At 35.6% G+C, this 14,032-nt stretch overlaps 1 protein-coding gene across 1 annotated transcript in view; it reads left to right on the top strand.

The window, feature by feature from the left end:
* Positions 1-14,032, top strand: part of SLC12A2 (solute carrier family 12 member 2) — a 78,629-nt gene that overhangs the window by 28,014 nt on the left and 36,583 nt on the right. The window contains exons 6-11 of the mRNA XM_049786719.1: positions 2,761-2,871; positions 4,297-4,405; positions 9,232-9,359; positions 9,452-9,536; positions 10,606-10,757; positions 13,845-13,952. Of these exons, the coding sequence (XP_049642676.1) occupies positions 2,761-2,871; positions 4,297-4,405; positions 9,232-9,359; positions 9,452-9,536; positions 10,606-10,757; positions 13,845-13,952 (693 nt within the window). The remainder of the gene's footprint in view (positions 1-2,760; positions 2,872-4,296; positions 4,406-9,231; positions 9,360-9,451; positions 9,537-10,605; positions 10,758-13,844; positions 13,953-14,032) is intronic.

Below are 14,032 nucleotides of genomic sequence, written 5' to 3'. Positions count from 1 at the left end.
GTGCTATCTCTCCAGCCCCTGAACTTTATCTTAATTGGAGTTGGAGGCTTTGATATGATTAGAGTTGTATCCAAATAAAATATTTTAGCACTGTAAAGAATAAATTTAAGGGCTGTACCAATAGTATATTAGGTAGGGTGCTTGACTTGTATGAGAGCAACCTGGGTTTGAGCCCCCGTACACCATATGTTCCCCCATTCACCACCAGGAATAACTTCAGAGTGCCGAGCCAGCAATGACCCCTGAGCATTACCAGGTACAGGTCAAAAACTAAAAAGAAAAAAATAAAAGTGGAATTGAGCGATCAACATTGGAGGTTGAAATAATTAAAAAAAAAACTTTAGAGTCAGGGAGCTAGTTCAAGGGGCTAGGACATATGCTTTGCATTTAGGAGCCACAGTTCCATCCCTGTCACTGCAATGTGTGGTGCCTAAACTGAAATAAATGAGTTGATAAAAGATTGTTGGTAGCGGGCCGGGCGGTGGCGCTAAAGGTAAGGTGCCTGCCTTGCCTGCGCTAACTTTGGACGGACCGCGGTTCGATCCCCCGTGTCCCATATGGTCCCCCAAGCCAGGAGCAACTTCTGAGCATATAGCCAGGAGTAACCCCTGAGCGTTACCGGGTGTGGCCCAAAAACCAAAAAAAAAAAAAAAAAAAAAAAAAAAAAAGATTGTTGGTAGCTATTTTTGGAGAGAAATTGGTGTCTTGTTTTAAAACAATAACCAAGACAGTTGAAAAAAAGGTGAACAAGTCAAGTAAATGGGTTATTGATTAATAATATATTAATATAACAATATATTATGTTATATATTAATATAAATATAATATAGAGTATAAATATATATAGTATACTGTATTTACTATGTAAATAATATTTTTACACATAGTATAAATTTATATTTTGATATTTGACTTGAGGGTTTAGTTGGTGGGTTCAGACTGAGAAAGAGACCACAGAACATTTAGTTTTGCATATCTAATTCAGGAACTACAGTTATATCTAAATAGTGCTGACTAGAAAGCAGTTGATAATTCTGTTCTGGAGTTTATAGGATAACTTATTGGAAGAGACTTTGGGGGATGTATATAATTAAAATAGTAGAAGTAAATAGGGTTTGAGAGGAATTTTGAGTGACACCCATACTTTTTCATGGTAGGATCAGTTGTAATTTTCCATAGTAGTATGTGGTGCATGGACACTCAAAAGAAGCAGTCTAATCTCTGAGAGTTCTGTTCATTCATTTTTATGTTTAGTGAATATTTTGTTGTTTTTTATTGTATATTTTTATTGCTATTGATACTAAACAGTAAATGATTTTTTTTGTCACAAAATTAATCTTTGAGGTTTTGGAACTGCTGGAAAGGGTTTTCATTTCCTTTATACTTTGCTTGTTTGTTTTTGTTACGAGGTTGATACTCAGCAGTGCTTGGGACCTTACATTGTCTAGAATAGAATTTGGACTCCCCTATGCAAAGTGTGCACTTTTCCACCCTTTGAGATATCTGTCTTTCTTTTCATTATCTAATGTGACATCAAATTTTTAAATTACACAGATTTTTACTAATCACACAGAAAAATACTTTTGATATGTTACTTAAGAGATTTTAATGATAAAGAATAAATATGACATTCTATTCTTTTAAAAGAAGAAAAAATAAAAAAATTACTACAGTAGGAAAAAAAATTTAATGAGGGACTGAATGATAGTTCAGTGGGTTGGTTGCTTGTTTTGCACTTGGCTGATCCCATTTCAATTCCTGGTACCCTATATGGTCCCTGGCCTGCTCCCTGAGCACAGAGCCAGGAATCCCTAAACTCAGCAGGGTGTGGACCAATGGCTGCCCCACCCACCTAATCCTAATAATTTCTTGAGCTGTTTTTTTTTTAGTCAACATTAAAATATCAGTGTTAATAATTCGACCATATTTTTTGTCATCACTAGATACTTGAATGACACTTAAGTGGTAAATAATTTCTTCCTTTTCTGTTTTCTTATTCATTTATTAAGCAAGCATTCAGCCTCTGTATATAAGGTACTGTGATATGTCTAAAATGTTTAAAAAGCTTGCCACAAGTAGCGGGGAGTGCAGTTAGGGCAGAGAAGGGACCACTATGACTATGATAGTGGAAATGATCACTCTGGACAAGAACTGGTTGTTGAAAGGAGATAAGTGATATGCATGACACACTTTCAGTAACAATATTACAAACCACAGTGTCTAAAAAATGGGATGGAAGAAGGGAGAGGCAACAAGATGGAGGGAGGGAGAGAGAAAGAGAGAGGAGAATCTGCCACAGGGATTGGCAGAGGGGAGGGCAGGAGGGAAACGGGCCATTGGTGGCAGAAAATGTGCACTGGTGAAGGTTATTGTACATTATATGACAAACTCAATTATGAATAACTTTGTAATTATAAAGAGACAATTGTATTATGAAGAACCTTGTAAACCACGGTGTTTAAATAAAAGTAATTTTTAAAAATCTAAAAAAGGGCCCAGAGAGATGGCACAGCGGCGTTTGCCTTGCAAGCAGCCCATCCAGGACCAAAGGTGGTTGGTTCGAATCCCGGTGTCCCATATGGTCCCCCGTGCCTGCCAGGAGCTATTTCTGAGCAGACAGCCAGGAGTAACCCCTGAGCACTGCTGGGTGTGGCCCAAAAACCAAAAACGAAAAAACAAAACAAAAAAAAATAAAAATCTAAAAAAGAGAAAACTAGTTTATTTAAAATAACTAATTTTGATCATTTTAATTTTTTAAAGGAACATTCCATTCTTATGATAGATGAAATTAATGATATTCGAATAATTGGAGCTATTACAGTGGTGATCCTGTTGGGTATCTCAGTAGCTGGAATGGAGTGGGAAGCAAAAGTAAGTAATGATATTATTGAGATATCTTTAACACATAAACTTTGGGAGCTTAAGGTCTAAAACTTCTGGTCCACATAGGTGTAAATACGAAATGGTTGAAAATTGCTGGTTTAATTTAATTGTGGTTATAATTTAGATTTTGGAGGTCCCTAGGTTACCATTTTTTGAGAAATTTATATGAAAGATTACTTTCTATTTCAAAAAGTAGTAAGGAACTACTTTGAATTAATGTTAGATATAGGATTCACTTAAACACAGTGATTTTAAAACTTATTTCCTTATCCCCACATCCAAATTGAGATGTTGGTTGTATTAAAAGTAAATATTAAGGGGCCAGAGAGATAGCATGGAGGTAAGGCATTTACCTTGAATGCAGAAGAACGGTGGTTCGAATCCTGTCATCCCATATGGTCCCCCGAGCCTGCCAGGATTTCTGAGCATAGAGCCAGGAGTAACCCCTGAGCGGGGCTGGGTGTGACCCCCCCAAAAAGATAAGCAAACAAACAAAAAGTAAATTTAAAAACAATAAGCCCAGGAGAATAAAATTTAAATTAGTCTTCACAGGAAATAAAAGAAGTAAATTGTGGGGCTGGAGAGATAGCATGGAGGTAAAGCGTTTGCCTTTCATGCAGAAGATCGGTGGTTCGAATCCCAGCATCCCATATGATCCTCTGAGCCTGGGGCCAGGAATAACCCCTGAGCGTGGCCGGGTGTGACCCAAAAACCAAAAAAAAAAAAAAGAAGTAAATTGTTTTTCTTGCTAATTGAAATTTAAAAGATCTAAGTACCAATTTTTCCATGGACAATTGTTGAAGTCATATACACACCTATAGCCAGTGTACCCACAAAGGTTTCTATATCTTTGAGAGATTATGTCATAGCACAAATTTTAATATCCTGAATAATAGATATGTACACATGTATTACTGAGGAACTTGGCCTTTTTATTTAAAAAAAATTTTTTAGAGTTTCTTCATGTTTGCTTTCAAAGAGTGTATAAAATCATACTTGTGTTATATACATGAGCTATGATAATATTTACCAAATCAGAACAAAGGAAAATCTTAAGGAATAGTTTTTCTCGGGGTTGTTATTTATGTCATTAGTTTAAAACTTAAAATAATTTGTATACTTATGAAATGAAGTTAGGAAAAAGACAAGCCCTGAGCACTACCAGATTGGCCCAACCCTTTTTACCTTTTACCAATGCCATGATCCTATATTTGCTATCTATTTTTCTTGTTAATTGAATGTTCTAGGACAGTTGTTTAAAGACTACATTTTAAAAAAAATTGTGCACCCTACTTGTACTAGGCGCTAATTGAGAAAACAAGTTTTATTTTCTCTTGGAAAATTATATTCTAGAGGAACTGAATCAACATATACATGAAATGTATTTTTGATTTTGAATGTTTAAAATTCCAGGCTCAGATCGTTCTTTTGGTGATTCTACTATTTGCGATAGCTGATTTCATCATAGGAACATTTATCCCATTGGAGAGCAAGAAACCCAAGGGTTTCTTTAGTTATAAAAGTAAGTAAAAAAAGATTTATACATTTTTTAAAAAAAGTGCACATTATATTACTATTTAGCAATTGAATACATTTCCTGTGTTTTATAATGAGTTTGAGCTGTTTTATGTACTTTTCTTTTTACCTGTGTTTATATAGAGTAAAAATAACTTTTATTTACATCTTTTTCATTACTAGCACCAAAGCGGTAGAGTGTGGAAAAACCATTGCTACTAAGGAGAGGCATTTCTATTCTCCACAAATACTGGGGAATTAGTAACTAAAATTACTACTTTCAGTTTAGATTTATACTTCTAGTTATGTTTAACTAAGATGTGATAAAGACTGAAAAGATACTGAAATAAGTTTTTCAGTGAAATTGTGACTTTAATATAGTTTACATTACAACTAGATTAAAATAAACATGTTTCTAATTTACATTATTATGTGAAAATTTATTTTCCATAACTCTTTCCATCTTATAATTATTTCTGCTGATGAAATTTACTTCTCATGTATTATTTCCTAAGGTACCTCTCTGAATTTTCTCCCTTCATCTCTCATCTTCCTATCTATTTCCAATTCATTGAGCATCTCTAAACCTATCCCAACAAAGTGGAGGCAGGAAAGAACAAATCCAGTAATCAGGGAGGTTTGTTACCTAGAGTAATAGATCTCTTCTCAGTTGACGAAACCTCATTGTTTTGGAAGAAAAGACCTACCTAGCTTTTCCCAAGTTTGTTATACTATAGCTACTTATGGATCTCTGTAAAAATGTGTAGAGTAAAAATCAGTGTACTTTTCCTTCAAAAAGTCTTAACTGGAAAAAAATTAACTGACCTAAACTGAAGCTTAGAGACCTAGATGATTTATATTTTGACGTAAGGTCCTTAACCTTCTTGCTGATTTAACTTTGCAATCTGCACCATATTTGAGTGGCCCTGTGTTGGCCAGTACCTAACACTGACTTAGTTGGTCAGTTTTCTGATAAAGATTTTTTTAAAGTTTTTTTCCTTTAAGCCCACATGCTGCTATTTCTACTCCTGGTCCTGGATTAATAACTGCAATGTCCAGTATTAATGGTTACTTGTACTTATGTTTATTTGCATACTGTGTGTTACTTAGAGTTTCAGTTTACTTGATTGGGATGAAATTTGCATTCTAGGCATGTCAGAAATGAATGTTGATAAGTCAGTTAAAATTTCTTTATATCTATTTTACCCTCATTTCAATATTTCATATATTTGTTTTTGGACCACACTGGTGTTTCTCAGGGGTTACTCCTAGCTCTGTGCTCACATTACTCCTGGCAGGCTCTGTGGACTTCATGGGATACCAGTGATCAAATTCGGGTTGGCAGCATAGAAGGTGAAGAATGCCTTACTTGCTGTACTATCATTCCGGTCCAGATACTTTACTTTTTAAGTAGTCTACTTTTTTCCTTTTAAATCTTAAATTAACTTCCAATTACCACCTCACTTTGTGATTCTATGTTTTGGGGTCAGGACTTATTCCTCAGGACTTACTCCTGTCTCTGCATTTAAGGATCACTCCTGGTAGATCTACTGTGGGCAAGTTAAGAGCTGTACCCACAGGATTTGCTCCTGCCCTGCAGTTCTTTTATAGACAAATATTACAAATCTCTTATGTGTTTAATAAGTTTATTTCTATAAAAGTAGTTTAAACTTAGCTTGAAAAATTAATACAGTAAAAATACATTTTACAATACCCAGCATCATATTTTTGAGCCAAATTTATTTTATTATTTCATATCACTAAACCATAGGAAAGAAATTACAGAAATCATTCCTGCTAATATGCTGTTACTTGATTTAGAATTACATACTAAGGAAAAGAACAGTTCAGGAAATTTAACTCACTTTCTCACAATACTAATATAGCTGACTCATGTACAGATAGGAATCATGACCATGAACTGCATTTAGTTATCATTTCTCTTCTCTTAGTTTTTCCTTTTTCTTTTTATGTGTGATTGTTTTGGGGTCACAATCAGTGGTCCTTTTCAGAGTATGCATTGCTGGTTTTCAAACCCAGGCCTTCCTCATGCAAAGCAGATTCTCCAGCATCTTAAGCTATCTCTCTAGTCCTCATTTCCTTTCTTTAAAACAATTTTTGTTTATTTTATTGTAGTACAGATATTACTGTTTTATAGTGGTATCATTGTACACCAGAGTACCATAATCTCTTATATCTAGTTTCCTTCCTTTCTTCCCAGCACCTTCAGAACACATTTCTGTGTATTGTAATTGAGGATCATTTGCACTATGGATTGCCAATTCCCTTACTTTGTTCCTTTTTTACTCTGCATATGTGTGAGATCTGCTGATTTTCTTTTTCTAATTTCACTTATCATGTTGCAACAAATTTAGACTTAATTTCTCATAGCTGAGTAGTATTTCATTTTGTGACTAAATTAGATTATTTCTTCACTCCTCTGATGTTGGAAATTGGTTTACAGGCCTTGTGTAATATATTGTATTGCATTCTCAGGCTTAAATTTTACTATAAGGAGACTGGAAAGATTTGCATAGGGATAAGGTACTTGCCTTGCATGCTGCCATCTTTACTAGATCTCCAGCACTGCATCTGCCCTCATGAACACCATGACGAGTGATCCCTGAGCAAACAGCCAGGTGTAAATGCCAAGTAAACAGCTGGATATGGATGGGCCCTTCTGCCCACCAAAAAAAGACCACAATCTTGTAAATGAACAAAGATGTTCATATGTCATTTTTGGTTTAAAGCTTGTTTAAAGCTTGTTCTTGGGAGAGATGCCCAAGGGTGACACTGTGTGTCAGATGGAAACTCTAAATTTTTTGGTAGGTCTCCAAACCATTTTCCAGAGTCTGAACCAAATAGCAATCCCAAGTGAGTGAGAAGATTGTGGTACATTTCCCACCAGCACTTATTGTGCCAGTCTTTCTTATTTATTTATTTATTTACTTATTTATTTTTACTTATTTTTTAGTATTGTTTATTGAGATATTAGTTGTTCACAATAGAGTTGTTTTAGGGAGTGCTCAGGGGACCCACATATGGGGTTGAGGATCGAGCCATAGTCAGTTGTGTGCAAGGCAAGCACCTTAATCCTTGTGCTTTATCTCTCCAGTCCCTGTAGTAAAATTTAAGCCCCCATCTTTTTTTTATTAGGATTGTTTTGGTGTTTTGGGGAGTTCTGTGGTTTCACACATTTTAGAAACATTTTTCTGTGTCCTTGGAAAATTCCCTGAAAACAGTCGACCTATAACTATAAATTGCTTTGGGTAAAATGGTCATGTTGGTTTTTATCCAGGAGCAAGGAATACATTTGCGTTTTTTGGTATTGTCTTTTATTTCTTTCAGAAATGATTTATAGCTTTTACTAAATAGATCTTTCACCTTGTTAAATTGATTTTTTTGAGCCCAATTGTTAATGAAATATTTTAAAGAATCACGTGAGTGCTGGGGCTTACACAGGCCACCCAGGTGGTATACAGGACCTCATTTGGAGGTGCTTGGATTTGGTGGTATACAGGACCTCATTTGGAGGTGCTTGGATTTGGGGGAACTACACCTAGTGATGCTTAGGGATCTTGTCTGGGGAATAGATTCAGGGTTGGCTCCATGCAAAGCATGGCCTAAAGTCACTCCTATACTATCTCTTTGGCCCTACCTCTTCTTTACTGTCATTTTATATGATTTGAACCTTTTCATCTGAAACAATTCCTTGATCTTGTTTGCTTTTGTTTTTGTTTTGGGTCACATTTGACCGCACTCAGGAATCACTCCTGACAGTGTTTGTGAGACCATAGGAGATACCAGAGATCAAACCTGGATTAGCTATGTGCAAGGCAAGCACCTTACCAACTGTACTACCTCTTTGCACCCCCCCCCTTTTTAAAATAGCAATATGTTTTTTTCAAGAGTACAAACCTTTTCTTTTTTTATTTTTTTGTTGGGGGTATACCCAGCAATGTTCAGGGGTTACTCCTAGATCTGCACTTAGAAATCACTTCTGTTGGTGCTCAGAGGACTTCTGGGAATGCCAGGGATTGAACCCAGGTTGGCTGCATGCAAGGCATGCACCCTTACCCGCTGTGTATTTGTATTTCTCCGATGCTTGTCCTTTTAGAAAGTACATCTAATTTGTTTGATTTGTTAAGGTAGTCGTTGGTAAGTATTGTATTTTTTCTTAAAGATAGGACCACCCACAACATGTAGAGAGTCTGGGTCCACTCTTGGTAGAGCTCTGCCTGCTTTCATAGGCCAGTGGTGCTCTGCTTCCAAGGGTGGTTTTCCTCCAAGATCTTTCTCAGTGTCTGGTCCAACTGCTTTGGGGCCTTTACATTATACTTGTTGGTGCTCAGGGTACTATGTTGTACTGGGGATCAAACTAGGGATCTCCCATGTGCTTGGCATCAGCTTATCACTGAGCTGCCTCCCACCCTCGTTATTAATTCTGGCCAGAATTACAAGAATGGTGGGTATCCTGTAGTGCTTCCCTCTAAGAAACTTACACAGTGTTGACTTTTTCCATTATTGATTGTAAGTGCTTACCTCTTCTATTATCTCTCTAGCTCCTTCGCTGCACTTTGGTTTATGTTTGAACTAGTGTGAGCAATAAAATTTAGAGTTGCTTGAAATATAACTAGCAATGAATGCAGAATAATAGGGCATGACCCATATCTTAATTCAATAGTAAATCATTCCTTCATACATTAAGAGGAACACAAATCCTTGAATTAGGAAACATTGAAAGAATTTACCACTTCAAATCATATTTAATCTTGACCTAAATTATGGTATATACTATCCACAAATTGCAAAAAAGTGTTTTGTTCTCTACAGCTGAAATATTTTATGAGAACTTTGGACCAGATTTTCGAGGTGAAGACAATTTCTTTTCTGTATTTGCCATCTTTTTCCCTGCTGCAACTGGTATTCTGGCTGGCGCAAATATCTCTGGTGATCTTGCAGTAAGTATTGTAAAGGATTGTAATAGTTATATGATAAAAATGGCATTTATGTATTTTAAAGGTATATTGACCAAAGTCTTCTTGTCTTCTAGGATCCTCAGTCAGCAATACCCAAAGGGACACTCTTAGCCATTTTAATTACAACGGTGGTTTATATAGGAATTGCAGTGTCTGTAGGTAAATATCCTAACATTTCTTTTTTGTGCTCAGAAATTCGGTGTGCATAATATAAATATTTTTTTTTTTTTTTTGGTTTTTGGGCCACACCCTGTGACGCTCAGGGGTTACTCCTGGCTATGCGCTCAGAAGTTGCTCCTGGCTTCTTGGGGGACCATATGGGACGCCGGGGGATCGAACCGCGGTCCATCCTAGGCTAGCGCAGGCAAGGCAGGCACCTTACCTCCAGCGCCACCGCCCGGCCCCATATAAATATTTTTTAATGAAATTTCTAACTTTAAAATCAGAAATATTTTAACAAAATACCAAAATGTTGCATATTTTAGTTAAGCACTTAAGAGGAAACTAGTAGTGACTTTTCTGGATCTGTTTCACCTCTCTTCTCCTTTCCTTTCCCCCTCCAAAGGAAACTAGTATTGATATTTAGAAGCATTAGAGTAGAGAATTGTGTAAGCTCTTATCTCCAAAATACAAATTTAATAAAATATTTATAGAAAATAAGGTATATGTCAAAGTAAATGCATTTTATTCTGTGATATTTACAAATTTATGAAATTTTATTACTTTATGTACTATGTGGAGATGGTTTTAAGGTCATTGACATACCTTTGGGAGGCATTTTTTAATGCCTTTTCAAAACTATCGTTTTCAAAAAATTTTTTAAGCAGATCTCACCACGTGTTTTCTCTTATTAGGGTAGTCTTACTTGAGACAAAGGTATAAAAATACAATTATAGTTTTCTGCCATGAAACATTTATATTATTGAAGTTTGATTTTGCAAATATGAAGTACTTAGAGTTTAAAAAATTTTATGTTATTTGGAATATAAGAGTTTTTTGCTTAGGACATTGTAAACATATAGGCTTGGAAATTGTTTGGCTAAGGTTGTTAAATTTATATGTGTACATTTTAACTATAAGGTACATTTCACTGCTCAAATACTGTGGGCCACTATACTTCCAAAAGTTTGTGCCAGGTAAATTTATACTAACTGTAAATATGTATGCATATATCATTTTGAGTGAATATAAATCTGACCTGCATTTATTCTCATTGTCACTTGTGTAGGTTCTTGTGTTGTTCGAGATGCTACTGGGAATGTTAATGACACTATTGTATCAGAGCTTACAAACTGTACTACTGCAGCTTGTAGATTAAACTTTGACTTTTCATACTGTGACAGCAATCGTTGTTCTTATGGCCTAATGAACAACTTTCAGGTGAGTATCATACTTAATCTGATAGACATGCTATGTTTTTTGTTTTTAATTGTTTATTTTACTTTTGAGCGACACCCACTTCTGACTCTGAATTCAGTAATCACTCCTGGAAACCATATGGGATGCCAGGGATCAAATTGGGCTCTATCATGTTCAAGACAAGTACCTTAACTACCACTATATTGTGTCTCTCACCCCCAAAGCTTATGAAATTTTGAAGATCTCAAAGGTGTGGATTTAATTAAAAAATGCACACACACAAAGTAAATTTATAGAAGTTTCTAACTAAAATTGAATAGTAAAATTTTTATTTTTTAGTGTTTTTATTATGTAAGTATAGGAAACATGAATATTTGGGAATCTGCTTTCATGATCACAATATCAATCACTTATTTGATCTCTAAATTTCTTATGGTTTACAGGCATCTTATTTCCCTGTTGTATAGTTTCTATCAATTGACTGCACTTTTTCAGTGAATAGAAGTGGTGAATCCAATTATGTAATAGAAGTTTTGTCTTTTCTAGTCACAAGACAAGCAGAATCACAGGAAGGAATGAAAGAAAGGCTTGTTCTGACATTGATATTGAGTATGAAGAACAGAAATGCTGGTCTCTGCTCAGTGATTGAAATATCATTAAGATTTTTCCTGTCTTAAAATACAAGTGTCTTTATCATAAAGATAAAAGACTTCATAAAGAAGTCTTATATATGATTCACTCAATCAAAGGGGAGTTTGATCTATAGTGCAGCTATTCCTAGCTAGTTTTTAATCATTTATTTGTTTGTTTGTTTGTTTATTTATTTATTTATTTATTTATTTATGTTTTGGGGCCACACTAGGCTGTACTCAAGGATGACTCTTGGTTCTACACTCAGAAATTGCTCCTGGAAGTCTCAGGGGACCATGTGGGATGCCAGGAATTGAACCTCCATCCCGGGTTGGCCATGTGCAAAGCAAATGCCCTACCTACCGCTATGCTATCACTCAGGCCCCTGGTCTTAACTTTTTAAAGAAAAACATTTTTTTGGACCACTCTTAGTAAAGATTGTATGGCCTTGCAATGCTAGGGATCTACTCAGGGACTTGTACATGGTAGGAATGTGTTGTACCACTCACACTATCTTCCTGGCTCACAAATTAGAGTTGTTTCATTTCTCTGTACATTGTCTTGCACATGTGAAGCCCTAAATTTATTTCCCGAGACTGAAAAACAAAAATGCTTTTTAAAACAATACAAAGTGGGAGGAAAATATGTAAAAGCACAAATTGCTTATTATTAAAAATTATAGCTGGAAAGTAAATGAGGGTTATATAACTAAAATTATGAAATCATAAAACTGTACTTTTGGGGGCTGAAGAAATAGAGCAATTAATGGAATTGCCTTGTACATGGCTGAGATGTATCTAGCCTCCCATATCATCCCTAAGCACCACCAATAGTAATTCCTGGGCACAGAGCCAGAAGTAATCCCTGAGCGTTCCCGGTGTGGCCCTAAAATAAAAAATATAAAATAACTATATAGAGGCCGGAGAGATAGCATGGAAGTAATGCATTTGCTTTTCATGCAGAAGGTCATTGGTTCGAATCCTGGCATCCCATATGGTCCCCCGAGCCTGCTAGGAGCGATTTCTGAGCATGGAGCCAGGAGTAACCCCTGAGCAATGCCGATGTGACCCAAAAACCAAACCAAACCAAACCAAAGGAAAAAACTATATAATACTGTTTTACAAATAGTTGACTTTTGTACTTGAGAAAAAGTTATTTGAATTATTTGTCTTAAGTTTAAAATTATATATTGTTTTGGGCTTCATATGTTTGCACATTAAATGTCCTGAAATCTTTGAATTTTCAAAATCATCAGACACAGAGCCTTCTACACCTAGTCTGTGGCCTCTTGTCTTATTTTCATGCTAAACTGCTATATGTGTACCTTTGTCTTGCCTAATGTGAAGCCAGAATTCATTTTATATGTCCAGATGTGCCTGATTTAAAGGCAGTTCATTAAATCAGAATCCTATTGTTTGTGGGAAGGGGAGTCACACCCAGCAGTGCTCTGCACTCAGGAATCATTCCTTGCTGTTCTTGGGTCACCTTATGGTATACTGGGAATCAAATGTGGGTCAGGCACCTGCAAGGCAAACAGTCCCAATTCTAATCTTTTATCTTAACATTGAAAAATTGAAACAAGCTTTTTTTTTTCTTTTTTTCTTTTTTTTTTTTTTTTGGTTTTTGGGTCACACCCAGCACCATTCTGGGGTTACTCCTGGCTTCACACTCAGAAATTAATCCTGGCAGGCTCGGGAGACCATATGGGGTGCCGGGATTCGAACTGATGACCTTCTGTATGAAAGGCAAACGCCTTACTCCATGCTGTCTCTCTGGCCCCGAAACAAGCTTCTTAACAGAAGCAAATCTCAGCATACTGAAATGTTGCTAGGAAGTTCAGATCAGATTAACAATATAAGTCTACCTCTTATTTTTACAGAGGAAAGAGTAATATAGGGTATATTGGAAATGGTGCCTTTTGAAAAATTCCAAATCAGGGATTTTTATAGGGCACATAACAAAATAAGTATTGAACTATAAAAAGAAAGGTTGATATGTAGATTGAAAAAGAATCGAGACATATCTCCAGAATGTAATTTGTAACCTTTATATGAATTCTTATTTGAACAAGCAAAATACAAAAAAGGAAGTACAGTTTGAGGAATTTGAATGCTGAGTTATATTTGGTGCTATTAAGATATTAGTTCTATTTCATGATAAAGCCTTTGTGGTTACAGTTCTTACCCTGATTTGATCATTATCACATCTGAGTGATAGATACTTAATTTCATGTTCAGTATAATCCTCCCAGTGCCATTGTGTTTTGAAATTTTACAAAATAAGAGATATTTTGAAGTTTAAGGGGGCTAGTGGTAAATGCTTAAATATTTTATAATGCACATATAATTTTTTCTAAGTATTCTAGTCATGACACTTCTTAGTATTAGTTTTCTTCATTAGAATAATAAATATGTGTAGCATTATTGTGTGTTTGTTATTTGTAAAAACTTTTCTACTTTTGTAACTTTTTTTTTGAAGGTAATGAGCATGGTGTCTGGATTTGCACCATTAATTTCTGCAGGTATCTTTTCAGCCACTCTTTCTTCTGCATTAGCCTCTCTTGTGAGTGCTCCCAAAATATTTCAGGTAAGTTATTTTCACATTACAGACTTTATGGAAAGGGGAAGTTAGGCGGTGATTAATTCCAATTTTATGCATGTGAATAT

Source organism: Suncus etruscus, chromosome 14 (assembly GCF_024139225.1).
Source record: "Suncus etruscus isolate mSunEtr1 chromosome 14, mSunEtr1.pri.cur, whole genome shotgun sequence".
Lineage (NCBI taxonomy): Eukaryota > Metazoa > Chordata > Mammalia > Eulipotyphla > Soricidae > Suncus > Suncus etruscus.
Note: the sequence above shows the minus strand (reverse complement) of the source record. Positions and strands in the feature narration are given on the sequence as shown.